The sequence below is a fragment of the Podarcis filfolensis genome (genome assembly GCF_964270895.1).
Source record: "Podarcis filfolensis genome assembly, chromosome: 1".
Classification (NCBI taxonomy): Eukaryota; Metazoa; Chordata; class Lepidosauria; order Squamata; family Lacertidae; genus Podarcis; species Podarcis filfolensis.
This window is the reverse complement of record NC_139604.1, coordinates 21,601,111-21,621,179: the sequence shown is the minus strand read 5'-3', so window position 1 is coordinate 21,621,179 and position 20,069 is coordinate 21,601,111. Positions and strand designations below refer to the sequence as shown.

The 20,069-nt window shown below is 38.9% G+C and overlaps 1 protein-coding gene across 4 annotated transcripts in view; it reads left to right on the top strand.

The window, feature by feature from the left end:
* Positions 1 to 19,868, top strand: part of ATF2 (activating transcription factor 2) — a 38,793-nt gene extending 18,925 nt beyond the window's left edge. For all 4 annotated transcript variants that reach the window (XM_083630900.1, XM_083630902.1, XM_083630903.1 and 1 more), the window contains 5 exons: positions 345 to 431; positions 9,996 to 10,145; positions 10,996 to 11,202; positions 13,173 to 13,278; positions 16,972 to 19,868. In XM_083630900.1, coding sequence (XP_083487026.1) covers positions 345 to 431; positions 9,996 to 10,145; positions 10,996 to 11,202; positions 13,173 to 13,278; positions 16,972 to 17,198 — 777 coding nt within the window. In that variant the 3' untranslated portion in view covers positions 17,199 to 19,868. The remainder of the gene's footprint in view (positions 1 to 344; positions 432 to 9,995; positions 10,146 to 10,995; positions 11,203 to 13,172; positions 13,279 to 16,971) is intronic.
* Positions 19,869 to 20,069: the final 201 nt, after the last annotated feature.

Here is a 20,069-nt window from a genome sequence, read left to right as displayed (position 1 = left end):
TACCTATTTATCTACTTGCACTTTGATGTGCTTTCGAACTGCTAGGTTGGCAGGAGCAGGGACCGAGCAACGGGAGCTCACCTAGATGAATAAGAGCCTTCTTAATTTGGCACCTGGATGGTAGTAGTGTTGGCTCCTGACAAATATCCACAGGGTATCCACAGTTGAGCCACCACTGAGAAGACCCTCCTTGTGAACTACACACAATCTCAGACAATGGCCTCAAAAAGTTGGCACTAAAACAGCTCAATGAGCAATCTTTTAGTGGAAAAGACAGACACCCTAGCTGTTATAAAGTAGAACGTGCTTTTAGTTGTGTATTAATTCTTGATTATATTGAACAGCTTGTTAGACCTGTCACCATGGTGCCTAGTATCCCAGGAATTCCAGGACCTTCATCTCCTCAACCTGTGCAGTCAGAGGCAAAATTGGTAAGTTCTTCAATAAGATGAATTTAGGTATAATATAGAAAGTGAACCAGAAAATCCAATAATATGTTTGGTTTTTATTTATTTTGTTTTATATACAACCTAATTTTGTTTTACATACATATAGAAGAACTGTACTTTCAGTCCCAAAGAAATTAGCTATGTGACTGTCTTTGTGTGTTGTGCAGTACTATTGCATTTTGGAAAGCAGGACATTGAGAAAAGACTACTTAATAACAACCACAGCAAGAGTAAATAATACCTAACAATTATACAGCAATTTTGTAATTTTCAAAGTATTTATAATTTGTTATCATGTAATGCCATCACAAATTCTACATTAGTGGAGCTTTCTGTAGAGTGGGCCAATGTACGATTTACAAGTTAATAGTTCCGCTCCGCATTAATGCACTGAATGCACCATACAAGTGACTGAAAATTCCCTTTCTTAGCTTAGATACTGTTCAGCAGTTTGAATTTCCACCCATTGTAGAGAATCACTGAAAAGACCCCTATGGCCAGAAACAATGGCTGAGTTCAGACGTCATACTAATGTTACTAAACAATGGCAAGACATTAATGGATATTGCCTCCTCCTGACCTCCCTCCCCCAATCTTCCCACACAGTAGGAGGAGGAGCTTGGAAGCATTCATGTTTTGCTTTTGCTTAACCAGGGCTTCTTACATTGTCCAGACTGATTTGAAACTAAACCTGGCACAGTACATGGTAATTTCAAAACATGACTTCTGAAGTTATAGTCACAGGATACAGCATGCTCAGTTAATCCAAACAAGAAATGAAAGCTCCCAAATGTCTCCTCCCAGCTTTGTGCAAGGAGTGAGCGAGCCTGGAGCAGCTAGATTCACTCATGTCTTGTTGAACCAGGGATGGGCACCCTTTGACCTAATTTAGTGCAAATTTTTGCCTAATTTCATGGGGGGAGGAACAGATGGAATAATGGAAGAGTAGGGGATAGACCATGCAAGCAATCAGCCCTGTGGCAAGAGCAATCCGTCTCTCCTCTGGCAGCCTGCTGAAAAGGGACAGCAGAAAAAGAAGGAGAAAAGAGAAAAGGGTTGCCCACAATTGGCCCTGCCCACTGTCCACATACATATAGGCTCTTAAGAAATGACCCTCAGTGGAATGTGGCCTTTAATAGAAAAACAGTTTGCCCACTCCACACTAAACCATATTTTAGTGTGGCACCCGAGTACAGCCATTGTTAGTGAATAGTAGAACGGTTGGGAGAATTCTGAAGACATTCAATGGTAATCGCAAATTTTTGGATTGCCTGGAAGTCTGCTACATTCTGATCTCCCTACTCTGCTTATCAAGTGAAAAGGAACCATGGGAAGTGGCAATTAAAATTACCTAATTTGTGGTATCAAACAGGGTTTTAAAAGATAACTCTTTAAATTATACAATTACAGAATCATATTTTTATTGCTTAAATCAATCATTGGCTTCCTTATGGTGCATAAATTAGTGCTTCCAATGAATTCTTTATTTAATTGCCTTTGTTTAGCATCTATACTAATAGCAAATTCATTCTCTCAAGTGCCTATCCTTATGTATCCAAAACGGCACCACCTACACGCAAAAAGGGGGTATTGGCATGTTCAGGGAAACCCTGAGGTTTTCAAAAGACCAAAAGATCTTTGGCAGGAGTCAAAATCTTAGAGAACCAAACAAAAAACCAGGACTGAGTATGCTCAGTGGATGCAAAATCCTAACTGTTTGGGAAGGAGGGGGGTGGCATTGGGATAGAAAATCAAAGACAGAGAGGAAAGAGAGAGACTACTTGTTCTGTTTATTGCAGAAATGCAGTAGCAAAAAAATGCATGCATTAACAGACTACTAAATCTACCTGGTAGCTAGAGAGAGGGTACCTCATTTTAAATTGGTTAATTCCCAACATGAAGCATTTTATGTGACTGGTTATGTTGGAAAGGGACCTTGCATACCTGCTTTGCGTTCAACATTGCAGGGGTAACATGCACATGTTGTGGCCAGTTGGAACGTAGAAAACTGCCTAATATTGAATCCATCTAGTTCACTGTTGTCTTCACTGACCGGCATCGACTCCCTAGGGTTTCAGATGGACATTCCCAGTGCTACCTGGAGTTTCTGGGAATTAAACCTGGATCATGATTACACAGCAGATGCTCTACCACTGAGCTACGTTCCTTCTGCAATGAAATTAGAATGAAACTGCATCACTGTAGGTGTTTAAGATGAACGCTGCTGGTGTGTAGCAGATGAAATTCAGTGGTGACCTTTCACAAAGTCAAGGATACATAGTAATAAAGAATGTCATGGATATTTTTTGAAATCAGCTCCGGCATGGGCTAATTTTATACTGCATAGAAATGAAAGTTTTGATAAGTACAATGTTGCACCGGTGGGCATGGCAGGACTTCCTTTCTCCTTCCTACAACCCTCAGGTGGCCTCCAGAGCACATCTGGGTAACTGCAGGGGCTGTGGCAGGGAGGGAGGGAGGGAGGATGAGTAAATCTATTTTGTGCTAGTGAAAGTTGGTTGTGTAAGTGGGATGCTGCATCTGGCTATCATGTTTAGATTCTCCCTGTTGCAGACCTAAAATGAAATAAGCTCTGCCCATGAATATGTACTCACGTATAGAAGTATTATATTATTGTTAAGCCAGTGTGTTATTGAAAGGATGATATATAAATACCCTTTGTTAAGAAAAGATAAAATTGCAAGAGCAACTAAAGCATTATCAGGAAAATGTCTTTTATGAGAAGTAGCCAAGAAATTGCCAGAGTTTGTATGTAATAATACACTGTTGTTTGGCATTGTGAATAAGTGGCTCAGGCTCACAGACACCCTCTCATCTTTGCCCTCAAGAACAGCAGGTTGAAAGTGTTCATTTTCACTTTAGGGAAACCGTCAATTCCTGTTACGTTCAATCTTGGGAGGCCCTGCCTTATTTTAACCGTGACTAATTAAAACAAACCAGGATAGCAAACGTCGTTTGATCCTGATTTGTTAACAAGTCATAGTTAGAATAAGCTAGTTTCTTGAGTTCAGACAAAAACAGGAAATTAATTTACTCAAAATATAAGTTTTCCAACTCTGCAAAGTATAACCTTTCAACTTCCCTATGTGAAAAGGGAGAAGTGGAAGAAATCCTCTATATCAGCGGTTCTCAACCTGTGGGTCCCCAGATGTTGTTGGACTACAACTCCCATCATCCCTGAGCTCTGGCCTTGCTAGCTAGGGGTGAGGGGAGTTGTAGTTCAACAACATCTGGGGACCCACAGGTTGAGAACCACTGCTCTATATTGTAGCAAACTTTGCTGGGCTCAATTCTGCTAACCGGGCTGTTAGCAGAAGCCTGTGCAATGACTTCCACTATTGCAGCGGCCCCCCCCCCCGCCTCTCCCCCCCCCACAATTGGCTGAAGGGGGATTGAGAGGACCCCTCAAACAGCACAGATTGTTCAATCAGGCAAGCAGAAATGTTTGCGCCGTCAGAGTTGTCTCCTTAAGGCTACGTTCCTCCCATTTTGTCTGAACCAGGATTTTAACTCTTAAAAGATGTGTGAGAGGAATAGCAGTCATATTGGAACTTTGTTAACTCAGGACTGGTGTTTGTAGTTCAGCGTTACCTGACATGGAATTGCTCAGAATACTTTTGTAGAATTTATGTGTCAGAATAGAAAAACAATGTAGCAGCGTGCTGTGAACCTTTATATGTGCAACATGGCAAACGTTCTTTGTTATACAAATATAAAAGAAGCACATCTTGAGAAAGCACAGAAGAAATAGCTGTGTTTAAGTTTTAGCAGTCTCCTTAGTTGATAAAATTTGGTGAATATTTGCATTTCAACTGTTTCTTTCAGTGAGGTGATGGATATTTTTTAAAAAGTAGCCATCAAAACCTTGTTTCTTGGATGCAGAGAGAGCTGCAGGGCCTGGAGACAATCTGAGGAACTGTATCTGACTGGATTTGTCCTGGAGAAGAAGACAAAAAAGCATGAGTACTGTTCTGATTCTTGTATAGGTTCAGTAAAAATGTAGGATTTTCACCCTTTGAGTTTCAAATGCAAGTATATTAATCGTTCCATATATATATATATATTAGAGCTATGAACCTAGGATTGCCATACGTCTGGGTTTTCCTAGACGCGTCCAGGAATCGGGCTCAGAAAATGGCGTTTGGGCGGATTTTTGCCGAATTGACAAAATGTCAGTGAAAACCCAGACGTATGGCAGGCAGAGCAATTTTTTAAAAACCAAGCTTGAAAAAGCCTTTAAAGAACCTAAAAAATTAATGGGGAGTGGGGGGAGATGTTCCCAAAAATGTCCGGATTTTCACTGTAGGGAATATGGCAACCCTTAATGAACCAGTTAGAATTTATTACCTCTTCAGCAATGTTAATAATTGCTTCAGTTCAGATGACACAATTAGAAAATGCTTCTGTTGATTAATGCATGGTTTGGGAATGTCTCAAAGGTTTAGGGGATCACTTGGGGGGTATCTCAAGTTTTAAAACCCACTCACATTTTAAAATCTCTATTTTTATTCCACCAGTACTAATTTACTGATTATGGGATGCTTTCACTTCTAACATTACATATGTTACAAATCAGTACAAATATTTTATTGCTTATCTCAGCATATTTTATACGTTAAATCCTAGTCAATGTCTGCGTACATCATGACTGAAAATTCCTTTTTCTTTTCTCTCATCCTGAGAAATGAAAATTTAGAAATGAGAGCAGTAATTAATTTGTCTGATATTCCAATCCTGCATTCATCTAAAGAATACCCTTTTGCCCATTATATACCTTATAATTACATGCCCTGCCTGGAATGTTTGCTTGCATTTAAATCTGCTTTGTGCTCTCTAGTGGCATTTCATAGTGTTGCCAGCTTGGAATTACACGACTTAACATGGCAGATCATGCTGAAAAGTAGGTTCCTCTATATTTCTAAGTTGTGAATGCATACACACAGAGAGAGAGAGAGACAGACAGACAGACAGACAGACAGAGTGATACTGTTGTGTCTTACTTTCCATACTTGTTAATGTTTACATAATTACTACTGTCTTAGATTTAATCCAAATGACTTTACATATATATACATATACATATAAATAAATATAAATATAAATAAATATAAATAGAATGAGTGCTGCCAGCTGTAAATAGGAAAGGCCCTGGATGCTGAAACTGGTGAATCGGGGGGGGGGGATCTGATTCCATTAATGTTAGGCTTTGGTTGACCCACTTTCAACAAAGGTTGAAATTGCAAATTATGTTTCTGTAACATAGATTTTACCCCATTTTTCAATTTAAAAAATGCCCAGGGTGTCATACAGTATAGCACAGTGTTTCTCAAACTTGGGCCTCCTGCTTTTTTTTGGACTACAACTCCCATCATCCGTGACCACTAGTCTTGCTGGCTAGGGATGATGGGAGTTGTAGTCCAACAGCAGCTGGAGATCCAGGTTTGAGAAACACTGATAGAAAATAACAAGAAAATATAGAAAAATAATTTGTAAAACAGTTCCTACTGAAACATGTCAGGGATATTAACAAACGACTGCAAACATGCATGCACCGGCAAACAAGTTCAGTTGAAGCTGTAGGGGATTGAATCACAATTTTAGTCAGTACGTACTAAGCACTTATGGAAAAATAACAGTATTTCAGTACCTACATACAACATATCAACGTTTAGAGCTCTGGTGATGCTTGACTTATATTTGAGGATAGGGTGCCCTTAGCCAGCATATATACTGTTTGAACATAATATTATTAGAATTATAAAACTTAAAGCAGAAATTCATTAGATGATGATACAGAGCTTCATTATTACCTCTAAAATGTCTGTGTTACGCTCCTTCCTATGCATATCTTGAGAGACCGAGGGGGAAGGGGAAGATTGTCAGAAATCATCCATGAGCCGAGCTGCTGCTCACAGAAGGTGCCTTGCCTCATTTTGAGTGAGCAGTCCCTGTTAACCCCCGCACTCGAGCCCACCCCATTTAGCAGGTTCCCCTAACCCTAAGGAGAGACGTTTCAGACAGCTTGTGGAGCTGTAGGTTGGAGAAGGGGGCAAGAAAGTCATCTTCCACCAACTCCCTTCCATCGCAGTTACTCTGGATCCAGCTTCTTCATTGCTCCTTTGTTGAATTTTCTATTGTAGCCTCCCTGGGACAAGTACCTGTTCCTTTGTACTCTGTAGATTGGAATGCATGCTAATGGCAGTACATAAATAATAGATACAAGTGTCTTCAAATGAGAGATTGAGGGTGAATTCATTTAATGGTCGTCTTTGATTTTGTTTCAGAAAGCATCTGAGATGTTATATTTGTAGCAAGTGCAGAGTTAACAAATCATTTCTATATAAAAACAAATAAGACCCTCTGAATTAGGATTGCCTTGCCTCTTTAAAAATATATATATTGTAAGTGATGCTCTCTGGAGTTTTATGCATACATTTTTTAAAAAAACAAACTGAGAAATACCTGAAGCATAGTGGGTAGCCAGTAGGTTTTCTGCAGGGGTTACTACTGAGAGTTGACAGAGGGCAGCCTGGCAAATGTTCAGAAACTCGCATTAACTTTGTTGAGCTCGGCATGGGACCTTGTGTTCGGCAGAATTCTCCTGACCTGCCTCTCTGCATGCCGAGCTAATCAGCAAACACCTAATGAGTCTGCTCTAAAGAAACAGACCCTCTCCCAGCCTACTTCATTTTCATAGATTCTCTGGGGGGAGGGGAGAGACAAGACTTCATAAGGACTGATGATGCTGCAAAGACCAAAATAATGATAATTAACTTGCTGAATTTAGAAGATTATGCTGTTAATTAGTTGCAAAATAAAGATAAGTAATAGAGGAGCAGATGGTAAGATAACACCCAGGAGAAGGAGGGTTATTACTCTGATGAGGTTTTGTGGCAGATATGAAATATGGATCTGACTTTTTCATAAATTGTTTCTACAATATATCCTCTTGTTTCTGTGAACTCGTGATGGAGTGATCTATTCCTACCAATTCTGACAGATGTGATAGGGATTTATTTTGAAGGGTTTACATATTTTTTATACTAAAAAAATATGCCTTTGCTGTTCAGGATTAGACTGTCGTCAGTGTTTCAGCAATATTGCAAATACAAATTGAATGACTATCAATGTACTTCATCATTTCTAATTATACTTTAAATATGTATTTTATTATATCACTGGAGAGAACATTAACAATCACTATCAACAGTATGGTGCAGTGAATAAAGAGCTCAATTCTACAGCTTAGTGGGTAGCCTTGAGCAAATTCTCTCTCAACCTTACCTACTTTGTTGGGTGGTTGGGGGTACATGTAAATTGCTCCAAGCTCCTTGGAGGAAGAACAGACTTCCAAATGGTGGTAATGAATCTACTTAACATGTTGAAATTATTGGGTCGATTACTGGAACATTTTGGTAAACTATGAAGGCTTTAAAATATTTGAGACTATTTAGGAACAACTATTCAAACTTGTTACACAGGGCTGTCCCGGAAAGCATGGCATCGTTTTGCACTCTTCCTATAGGTGTTGTGATTTCCCTTGTCCTGTGACTCACCTCTCCAACTTCATCACTCCTTTCTTCAGTGACTTGGTCCATTTTTTGTCCATTAATGCTATGGTGGGGGCAGGGAGTGGATGGCCTAAATTGCTCAATTCCTTGGGGACTTGAGGCATCCCTTCTCAGAAGCGGGTGTTGCCCTGCCTCAGCAATTTGACTGGAGAGAATATCACCCTGAAGGCTGAGGGCCTGGTGCTGAGGGCCTGGTGCTGGCTGAGCCAAAATACTTCTGTGGCTCGTGAATGCTTCTGTGAATATATAGTGATATATTTTCCAGTTGAGGGGGGCGGGGAAGTTGCTGGCTGAGTGAAGCAGCAGGTTCTGAGCCAGTTTTGCTTTGCTCCTTAAGCAAAATAGCTTGGGGAGGGGGACAGCTGTGGTCAAGCCATAAGCAAGTATGAGAATGGATGGGAAATGGACCTAAAGGCCATCAGCTGGATATTCCTTCTATAACCATATATACTACGTGGTTAGAAAGACAACGTAATATTTTAAGGGGGTTTTAAATAGGTTTTTTTGCATTTATTAATTTATATTTTATTGTAAAAAAAAAATCAAATATAAAGCGGTAAAGTGATACACAAGAAAAGGAAAAAGAACTAAACACAGAACTGTGTAAAAGTGGTAAACATTATATGAATATATACAAAAAATACCCTAACCCATACATTCTTTTATAATTTTGATATTATCCTAATATGAATAGAAATATTAGCAGTCTATTACATTTTGTATAAATTCATTCCAAATATTGTCATGTTTATCCAACCAGAGTCTATGTCTGTAAGCAGTTCGCTCGTAGGTTGCAAGTGTTACCATATTATCAACCCACTGATTAAAGAACGTAATATTTTTAGTGATCATTTTTAGTTATTGAACTATGGAACAGATACCTATTGTTATCCTCTGGTCCCTTTGATGTTTTTGGTACTTGTATTTGGCCAAAAGCACTGGATCACTTTGGGGGGGGGGGTGTACAACTCACATCACAATTTGAAGTACCCCTTCTTACTAGCTCAGAAACATACTGATACCTTAAGCATATAATAGTATTTTTGCTAACCATTTTAACTCTGTGTTTCATACCCATCATCTTGTTCACATTGTGGATCTATAACTTACTGGAACTAGAAGAAGTGGTATTAGTCGGTTCTTTGTAAAAGGAAAAAGACACGGGAGGCAAAATGAAGTACAGGCAACTGTTGTTTTAGGCACGACTGATGTGTGTGCAGTTTCGCACATGTGCACAGCATTGAACCTGGAAGTGACCCGGAAACGTCATAAAAGACATCACCGAAATGGTGGGGAGGAGGTGGAGGCACAACAGGTGCAGAATGGGGTGTTTTCAGATTAACACAATTTCACACAGGCATGCAGTGACATTGAATGCAAATCCTGCACAAATCGTGGGTTGCCTGTACAGTGGTACCTCAGTTTAATAACAGCCCTGTTTACAAACTATTTGGTTTACAAACTCCACAAAGCTGGAAGTAGTGTCCCGGTTTGCGAACTTTACCTCGGTCTATGAACGGAAGCCGAATGGTGGAAGGACACCGGCGGCGGGAGGCCTCATTAGGGAAAGCACGCCTCGGTTTAAGAACGGTTTTGGTTTAAGAATGGACTTCTAGAACAGATTAAGTTCGTAAACCAAGGTACCACTGTATATGCTTAGAATGAAAGCAGTTGGTTGTTTCCAGTGCTGTGCGAGTGGATGTGCACTCGCACAAGGGAAGTTTCCTCCCTTCTCATGGCAGCACCCTGCACCCTCCCAAAAGCCTCTCCTGGAATTTTGGGGGTCTTCATGGGAGGTATGGAATGGTGCTGCAGCAGGAGGAGGAGGAGAATCTCTGAAAACTGGGCATGAGCAGCTTTCACAGGCAACTCTTAAGCTAGTGAACAGCTGAGTAAGTTGACTATTGCAGCCTGCAATCGTTCATCGTGGAAAAAATTCATTTTTGTCTTTCAGAGATTGAAAGCTGCCTTAACCCAGCAGCACTCTCAGGTCACAAATGGAGATACTGCAAAGGGACAAACAAGTGGATTGGTTAGAACTCAGTCCGAGGAAGCACGGCCACAGTCGCTGCAGCAGCCTGCTACATCTACTACTGAAACACCAGTAAGAAACCTTGGTTCTGGTGCTGTTTGCTACCATATAAACATCCCATGTTACTCCCTGACAGACTCTTAGCTTAATGTTATGTGCAAACCAGCAATCTTGGCTTACAACAAACAAGGCAGCTTCGTAACCCATGGTTTGTAGTTGACTTGTTTAGCGACTAACTATTCTTTGTTCAGGCTCACTGAGGCTCATTCACTAAACCATGGCTTAGCACTGCATATCAACCAGCCCTATATTGCAAGTGCTTGAACTCTTACACAAAATATTTCTTAATCCTAGAATTTCCTCTTTTTAAATACAAAAAAGAGAGAAACTCACTGAATTATATGGCCTACCTTAAAGTGAGGGTGGATAAGTCATTTCATTCAGCTCCATTCTGCCTCTATAATAGTATATTCTGTGTTGTATCCAGTGGTTGTGTAAGTATAAGATAGTTCACACAACCAATCTATCATTTCTCTTTCCCTCTGCATCCCTGAAAAGCTTCTCCAGAGGGGGAGCCTAGTGAATATTGTGGATTTTTAATATATTTTTTACCGGGTTGCAGTGGGGTTGGGAGAATGGCTCAAATTTGGGTAGGGTAATCTTTCATGAGTTGGAACTTTAGTTCTGTATTGCCAACCTGTGTTTGGTATGTCTGCTAAAGTCAACATGTCAACAGTGCATTTTGTTTTTAACTTTGAAACTCTTTAAAGATTGCATGTGTTCAATTTATATTCTGCACTAAATGAGACCATTATAGTCAATGCTGTGTAATATATTAGAGGAATGTGAATTTCCGTCCAAAGTTTAAGCTTGAACTAAAAGTTTTGTGGCAGTGAACTCTGGCATTCCTTGCTTCTTGCAGGCTTCTCCAGCACAGCTTGCACCGCAAACGCCAAATACAGGGGGTCGACGACGAAGGGCAGCAAATGAAGATCCCGATGAGAAAAGGCGGAAATTCCTAGAGCGGAATAGGGCAGCAGCATCAAGGTGTAGACAAAAAAGAAAAGTTTGGGTGCAGTCTTTGGAGAAGAAAGCTGAAGACTTGAGCTCATTAAATGGTCAATTACAGGTACTTCCTTCTGCTTGTTTGCAATTTTAAAACAATAATCTGATAATAATGTAATACAATAATTAAGGGCAATAGGTGGAATTCAACGCTATGCCAATATTATTGTTCTGCTTGCCAGAAAGGATGATCTCCTTTTGATTTTTGGGTAGGGGAGCAAAGGAATCTTTTGTTGGCTTCCGCTATCAAAGTTGGTTAGTTGAATCCATTTAACAGGTCCAGAGCAAACAGTGTAATTTTAGGCTCGTCAAAATGACGTGTGATTGCCGGCACACGACAGGGTAGGGGGGGACATCATAGGGTGGAGTGCTGGGAACTGAACCCCATCGCCCCATAATATTTCATCTTTCCTTCCCCATAAGTGTCTCAGGAGCTCCATTTCTTTTACCTTCTCCCCAAAAAGAGATGGGGAAAGGGTGCAAACTCTGAATATCTGGAACTTTCCCCAATGAGGTGCACATAGGGTGAGGTGAGGTTACAAGTGGCCATCGGGCATTGCATATAATGCAAGCCTGCTTTAAGAGGCGTGGTGGGCGTGAGCTGCTTGTACCCATTTCACAGTATAGATATGCTCCAGCAAACTTTCCAGAGCCAGTCAGGTGTATCTACCCATGCATTGTTTAAAAAACCCCGAAGACAACCGTAAGATTGAAGGTCAAAGATTTTTGCCTTCTTGGCTAATCCTTCACTTTACGTAATTTAAAATGTTTCTGTTTGTGACAGGAGAGGTATAATGGAATGTGAAGTAGAAACAAATGAGAGAACAGTGTAACGTAAGTGCAGGAGGCCTGTGTGTATGATTGGCAAGGCTGGCAGTAGCTAATAAGAATATACACAAAAACATCTGGAGGGCACCAGATTGGGGGAGGCTGGCCTAGAATAAATGTTACCTCATCTATGTTTTCATTTGCATTAAAAGACAATGGACATTTCTGTATGGATTTTTCCTACTTAAACATATTTTTATAAGCAGACTGGAACACACACACGGCAGAGTCTCAAGGGTTAATATCTTTCATGTAAAGCAGAGGTGTTTTTTATAGTCTGCCAGCAACAAAGCTGGCAAAGGTGAAGAACAGAATGATTTGTAAAGAAAATTGAATGGCAAATAAATTATTTAAACTCTTCATTATCTGAAAATATTAATCCTGTATTCCAAAATGATTCATCATTTGATAAAGCAGGCACAGCTGGGTAGTAATAACCCATGATGGCTTAAGTTGAATATGTGTTTTGATACGTTGGGCCTTCCACAGCATGTTAGCTGTGAAAAAGTGCTGGTTCTCATTCTAGTTTTGTCAATTTTACAAAATAAACGAGCTGGGGAATACTGCTTGAATCATATGAATATGAAATATAAAAATATTACTGTATGGTGAGGCTCACTTTCAGAGTTTAGATAAAGTGGGCTCAGCCTTTGGCTCTTCTTGCTGGACTTGTTGTTTTAGCTACAGAAGAAGAATCCCCAGCTTCTGCCTCAGCAGAATGAGGTCATACGAATATTGATATTTGCATCGTGACATTTAAAAATATTGGGAGATCAATGGAACTGTGTCCAGTATATTTTAAATTCCCCACTTCCTTAATGTATTCATCTTAAATATGTCACATTAGAATTCTCCATTCAATTATCTGTGATGGCAAAAAAAAAAAAATAGTCAATGCCACTCCCTTAAAATGTGGTGCACAACATTTTGATATCTATATCGGACTGCATATAGAAGCAAGAGATCAAAAGGAGTTGAATGTAATAGACCAAATGTAAAGCAACTCCCAATATTTTCCTTGAATGTACAAAACAAACAAGCTGCTTAGCCAAAACTGCTGCAGTTCACAGATAAAGCGTTGAGTTAATGTGCCCAGAAAGTGTGTGCTGTGTCTTGTATTTGTCTTTACGAAAGCTTGTAAATCTCAGTTTGAAATGTATGTAACTTGATCCTGGTAAAGTGTATAACTTTTTTCTTCTTCTTTAGAGTGAAGTCACCCTGCTGAGAAATGAAGTGGCGCAGCTGAAACAGCTTCTTCTAGCTCATAAAGATTGCCCTGTAACAGCCATGCAGAAGAAGTCTGGCTATCATAGTGAGTAATGTTCCATTACCTATATAGCCTTAGGCTGTACCAGTGAAATACTGCCAAAGCAAACAGAGATAACATTACAACTGAGAAGTGATGTTCAAATACTTCACTTTAAATATAACAATTCCTACAAGGCTGTTGCAAGATAAATGCAATGATATATTGAATCTTCTTCTGGATTCTTACAATTTTTAAGAAGTATTCAGTTACAGCATGGTATGTATTAATATTTAGAGATTGTATGCAGTTTAATAGTATCCAATTACTTTTTTTTGATAAAAAAATAAAATTAGTTATTTCACAGGTCATAGCTGTGAGATAGAATCTCTTTATGTTGTTTACCGGTCTTTCCACCAGAAATAAAATGAAATAAATGTTTACCATAATTTTATTCGGGGAAGGAAGAATGAGCTTTAATGCTTATGGTAAAAGTAAAATTTATAAAACATTGGGAAAATGTTCTTAATGCTTTTACTTTTTCAGCATTTCAAAGGTTAATTGTGTGTTTCTTTCTTTTCTTTTTGGATATAATACCCAGCGCTAGAACCAGCTGCTGCTGTAGAATAAATGGCCAATTTTGTCCATTGTACACAAATTTGTAACAAATAACTGAGCTGGGAATGCATTAGGCAACATTCATAATATATAACCCACAGCTTTCATTTTTATGATTTAGTGATATTTCAGTATATTTGTAAATGTGAAGATTGTTTCTGCCATATGTAGCCACTTCATTTTAATTTGCCAGTGTCAGTAATTTAGGAGAATAAAAGAACATTTTGTATTGCATGCGAACAGTTCCTCAGGTGCTTGCGATAAAACTTAATGGCCACCATCTTTACTTGTAGTCATTGTAAGCAGTTTCATCAGAATGGGCAATATTTTTTAATTTAAGAGATTCCGGAGATTTAGCAACACTCTGTGGCTGTATATATTTAGAACTCTGATTTTGTCAGTTTTGAGCTTATAAATCTCGGTCCTTTTGATCTCCAGTCATTTGACAGGATGGAAAGTGGCATCTTGGAGCAAATTGAAACCGTGCAGAAATATGTTTTGAATTTATATTAACAATGATTGTTGCAGGGATGAGGCCATTATGGTTCCCATCTGACAAAACAACATTATTCCATATAGAAGCAGCTATAGGATTACATTATGCATGCATAGTTTGCTGAATGTGCTTAGGTGTCTTGAATGCTGATATTATGAAAGAGAACTATCTGGTTGTACATTTAGCTTGCAAGTTTAAAGTACTAACACAGAGAGAAAGTGCATACTCCAAAATTTGCACTATTGCAATCTCATTTGCAGTGTGTGTTGTCATTGTTGGCGGATATTGGATTATGGTCTGCAGGAATAACTATACATAATTGCTCATTGTAAATATGCAATAAGATGGATTGGACAGAATCAGATTTATAGTGCAGGGTTCACCAACAGAGCCCCGTCGCTGGAAGAAGCCCAGTGGAAGGACTAGCTCATTGGGGCTTTCCCTCAAAATTGGCGGGGGGGGGGGGTGTCAGAAGAAAACCCATGTTGAGATGGAGGCAGGATTGTTCCATCTGGCATGCTGATATGGTTGCACAGATGGAACATTTGCTTGACCTTGAATTCCATTCTGTAGTCTGTATAGCCTAGCATATTCTTAATAAGGTGCCTCAGCTACATTATGAAAATACTGAAAACAAGTGATACAACTCACTGAAGCCTTGAAGAAAGCAAGAGGGATAGTAGAAGTAACTTCCCAGGGGGCTACCACCAGTCCTTCTTTATATTATTAAATTTGTATACCACCCTTCACTGAAGATCACAGGGCAGTTCACAACATTAAAACACAAAATAAGAACACAAAATGCACCATGAAACAAAAGCTTCTTCTTTATGTTGTGCTAGGCCAGTGTGAGAGCCAGTGTGGTGCAGTGGTTAAGAGTGGTAGACTCGTAATCTGGTGAACCGGGTTCGCATCTTCGCTCGTCACATGCAGCTGCTGGGTGACCTTGGGCCAGTCACACTTCTCTGAAGTCTCTCAGCCCCACTCACCTCACAGAGTGTTTGTTGTGGGGGAGGAAGGGAAAGGAGAATGTTAGCCGCTTTGAGACTCCTTAGGGTAGTGATAAAGCGGGATATCAAATCCAAACTCTTCTTCTCTTCTAGGCAATGTTCGCATCTTCCTCAGGCACCATCTTAGATGTTTAGAATAAACTAAGCATAAACTCTGTAATAATTGCTACAGCATCTCTGACCTTAACTGGCAAGTTCATGCACGTTAAAGGTGAAAGTGCAGTACCAAATGGATTCACTTGAAAAAGGCTACATCCATAACTGGCACGTTGTAATCCTTAACTGTGATGACGTTTCAGGAGATTCCCTCAGAGAAGATCCTGGTGTACTGGAAGCATTTTTTAGACAAGTCTGAATTAGCGATTCCTCAGTGCAAAAGCCAGCTATTTGGGAAAGGACTTACAGTAATTAATTGCTGTGGGTCTCAAGTCCTTGTGAGCAGAACTCTGCTTGCGAGATGCTCCCATTAGGGGAAGTGGGGTGCAGAAATGAGAATTCCCCCTGCAATTCTTAGTGTCCCCTCCCCCCACAAAAAAGGAGTAGTTTTAGAGAGTTGGGAGAGGTAGTGCTTGGGGCTGCAAATTGCCTCTTCACCCACCCACTGTCTTGTCAGTGTCATCCTTCAGTGGAAGCAAATCAGGATCCAATTCTATGTTTGAGGTAATGTCCGCAGAAACGCTTTGTCTGTCAAGTCTTCATTTTCTTTTGTTCAGTGGTCTTGATGACATAGGTGCCTTCAGATACAAAAAACAGCTGTGTCAGAACGTAGAATTTACCTATACTATAAAATTATGTTCGTAAATGTACAACATTATTTTCTCCATCATGGCCACTTTATAGGATTGATGAAAATTAAAATCCTCTTAAGTTGATTGATGTGTCCATCTGTGATGTGGAAAAGTTTCCACTTTTGCTTTATTTTTTACAAAAATGTTCCACTTTCGTTTCATAAAATTAATTAATAATGTAATGAATGATTACAATACATGTTACATTGGACAACTAGAATGGTTGCAGTGCTGGTTCAATCAAAAGTCAGAGTTATATTTAACTTTTTTCAGTTGTTTTCCAGGAAACATACATTTATGCGCACAGCTCTTCAAGTACGCTAAAATTCTTACGTTAAGTTGTCAGTGCCTTCCTTTTTCCCCCTTAAAATCTAAATAACAGAAGGGAACCGCATGCTCTTGAGCTGTCACATCTTAAAATATTTAGGTATTCCAGTAAAAATTCCCAAAGTTTTTGAATTTGTTAGAACATAACTTTAAAATAAGTGCAGGCAGGTAGCCGTGTTGGTCTGATGCAGTTGAAATAAATAAAAAAATTATCTAGTAGCACCTTAGAGATGAACTAAGTTTGTTCTGGGTATAAGCTTTTGTGTATCTGAAGAAGTGTGCATGGACCCAAAATCTTATACCCAGAACAAACTTGGTTGGTCTCTAAGGTGCTACTGGACAATTTTTTTATTTATTTAAAATAAGTGTACTTTTTCCTAATCCAATATTTCAATCCCACTGCTTTGGCTATCGTCAAAATCCTTCAGGTAATTTATACATCATATGGAACTAGCATCTCATATTCTAATTGCACATTTCATTGACGAGGACATGGAAATGTTTTTGTTTTCTTTTTCAGCTACAGATAAAGATGATAGTTCCGAAGACATTTCCGTGCCAAGTAGTCCTCACACAGAAGCTATTCAGCATAGTTCGGTCAGCACTTCCAATGGTGTAAGCTCAACCTCCAAGGCAGAAGCAGTGGCTACATCGGTTCTCACCCAGATGGCAGACCAGAGTACAGAGCCAGTGCTTTCGCAGATTGTAATGGCTCCTCCATCTCAGTCGCAGCCTTCAGGAAGTTGATTAAAAACTTGCGTTGTTTTTAGATACTCCTTAGCAACTTCAAAGGGAAACCAAGGAAAGCAGCCTTCATTTAGGAGAAATCTGTAGCTTAAAAATGATTCATCTGTAAAATTCAAACTTGAATTTGGCTTTGAAAGTTGGCGAACAGGAATGGCACAGCGGGTTGTAGTCTCTTAACAGACACCAAGTTCATTTTCCTTTCCTAATTAGGATTGCTAGTTATTTTCAGTGCTCGTCATGTAAAGTGTCGGTACAGTTTAAATGTACTTACTACTTTAATTTGGTGGTATTCCAAGCAGTCACGTAAAATGCTCACCCCAAAAAACTGTGATAGTAATCTTGTAATATTTTATACCAAAGTTCTGCATAGAATCCTATTGACTTCGTAAACTCTACAAGATCATTAAAGCACTAGGCAAGAGAAAAAGACAGGAACAGGAAATTTGCTTTTAGTCTTTTTTGCCTTTATATTGTTTTGCACATTATGAGAGGGGGAAAAACTTTGGGAGAATATGTTTGATTATATTGTGTAGCATTTTCTTTGGCTTTTTAACTGTTTGGGTATTTTTAAATAATTTTGTTTAACAGGGCCAGTACAGTATATGGAATACAGTACTTTTTATGCACATATGTAATCTTGATCAGGGTCATTACTAGCTAGATTTTCTTTTTTAAAATAGATGTCAGCTTAGCTAGCACTTCCATTTTATAAAATCAGGAGCTTTGCTTCTGCTGCAAAAACAAAAACCTGCAGCTATACCCTCTTACTAAACAGCCAAGAACAACGGAAAGATTCTGAACAGGGTTGTGAAAGATAGAATACTTTTTCAAAGCTCACTTGATATTTTGTGGTTTCTTGAGTCTTAAAGAGGAGCTTATTCATACTGCAAGATAGTATGGGTGCCAGGAAAGCTTGAAATTCCCTCATCAAACTACTCAAGACCTTTTTTTTTGTTTTGTTTTGTTATTGTATTGTATTTGCAAGGTAACTTGTACTTTATTCTTGTGTAAGCACTGTCATCTTTTAGTAGCAAAATTTTGATACTTTTCTTGTGGGGAGAAAAAAAATCAATATTTACCGTACCGTGGAAACAATGTAATTATAGTGTGACGTGTGTATGTGTGTATGAATGAGAGAGCGAGAGAATGGTTCAGTAGTTACGCCGGCAATCTGTGCTTGAATGTTTAAAGATGCCTTCAGTGTGATGCTGGCTTGGTAGGTGATTGCAGTTTTTGAAATGTTATTTACCGTGTGAATTTGGATAACTAACATTCCATGATGTAGTTTGTTTCTGATAAGATGATTGTAGGTACACTTTTTCTCATTATCCAATCATCTGCAGGATATTGAGTTTTTTAATGTGCCATTATCTATTTTAATTCTGTACTCATGTTAAAAATATATAATATTTTACGATTAAGTTGTAAAAGTGCAAAAAGAAAAAAAACAGGTATGTGCTGTCATACCAGAAAAACTTTGCATAACAGCAGAGAAAAACTACACAGTAGCAGCATCTGGCAGTAAAAAAAGAATTCCATTATGTATATAACAAACATTTAATGCATTTATTGTGGGTTTGTGTAACTCATATGTTCTATGCTCTGTTTTAACCTAGGGTGCCATCAAACTATGAAACATTCAGTTTTAAATCATTGGATTTTAATTGGTGGTAATGGCAGAGAGCAACTCTTCATTTGTATGATTTACAACCAAACTAGAATGGAAGCTGAACGAAGTCCTAAAATTATGTATATATCATTTCAGTGCTTTAAGTCTGAAAATAAGAATTTAAATATTTTGTGTATTAAAAATGTAAGGAAACAAGGTTTTTTTTGCGTAGTTTGCAAAAAGTGCTCCAGACACCTTCATTTTATCAGTTTTTAAAGGGTTAATTTCAGAAACAAGCTTTAATTTTATTTTTATTTTTAACCCACAAGTATAGTGACGAAGTCTCCAGCACAAACTGTGAATTCTATAAAAAAAATCCTCTCTGGAGGATTCAACTCTAGTCACACTGGGATGGAGATGCGAATACAGTGGAAAGCCATGCAGTGCAGGTATATGACGTCTACGTTTGTATGTGTGCCTGATGCATACTCATGGTTTGCAATTCCACAAGTTCATATACACGTAGAAGCCTGCTTCCACACATACTCCTCCTCCTATGGATCGGGGTGGAGAGTGTTTGGATTGGATGAACAAAGTGGTTATGTTTCCTCCACTAAATCTAGGCATAATCTGTCAGGTACTGCTCTGCTACCCACCTTCATTTCTGCTCCTAAGCAGCCCACTGAAATGAATGGTGTTCATGCATTAGCAGTGCCTGACGTTGTATAATACAGTCCTATTTTAAACCTTATTTAATACAACGTTTTTTGTTGGTTTTTTTTTATAGTAATAAAGCTGTTGCTGTTGTAAAGTAAATCTAAATATGTGCAAGGAGAGATGTAAATGATTTTAATGAAGGGATTAGTTAAAATCCTGTGTTCCGCAAACAAGAGAACAGTTGTATAACCATAGATTCCGTTTTAAAATGTATGTCACACTACTTCTGTACTTCGCATTCGAGATCCTTGCATTTGACATGTTTCACAAACTGTACTGTTTTTCTTCAATGTGCAGTTTGCATGAGTAAGTCATCAGAGAATAAAATCTATCTTTAAATTGTATCTACCGCATTGCAATTCTAACTTCTGAAAGGCCAAGATGGCACCAGATTTCTTTTCTGCTGCAATGGTTCCTGCCATTTCTATAGAATTGAAACGCTTGCCCTGATGGCCTTAGCATAACATTGAAATCTTCCCTCAATATTTTTTTTAATGTTTAAGCTGTTTTGAGCAACTTCTTAGTGGGAAAAGTTGGGACTGAAG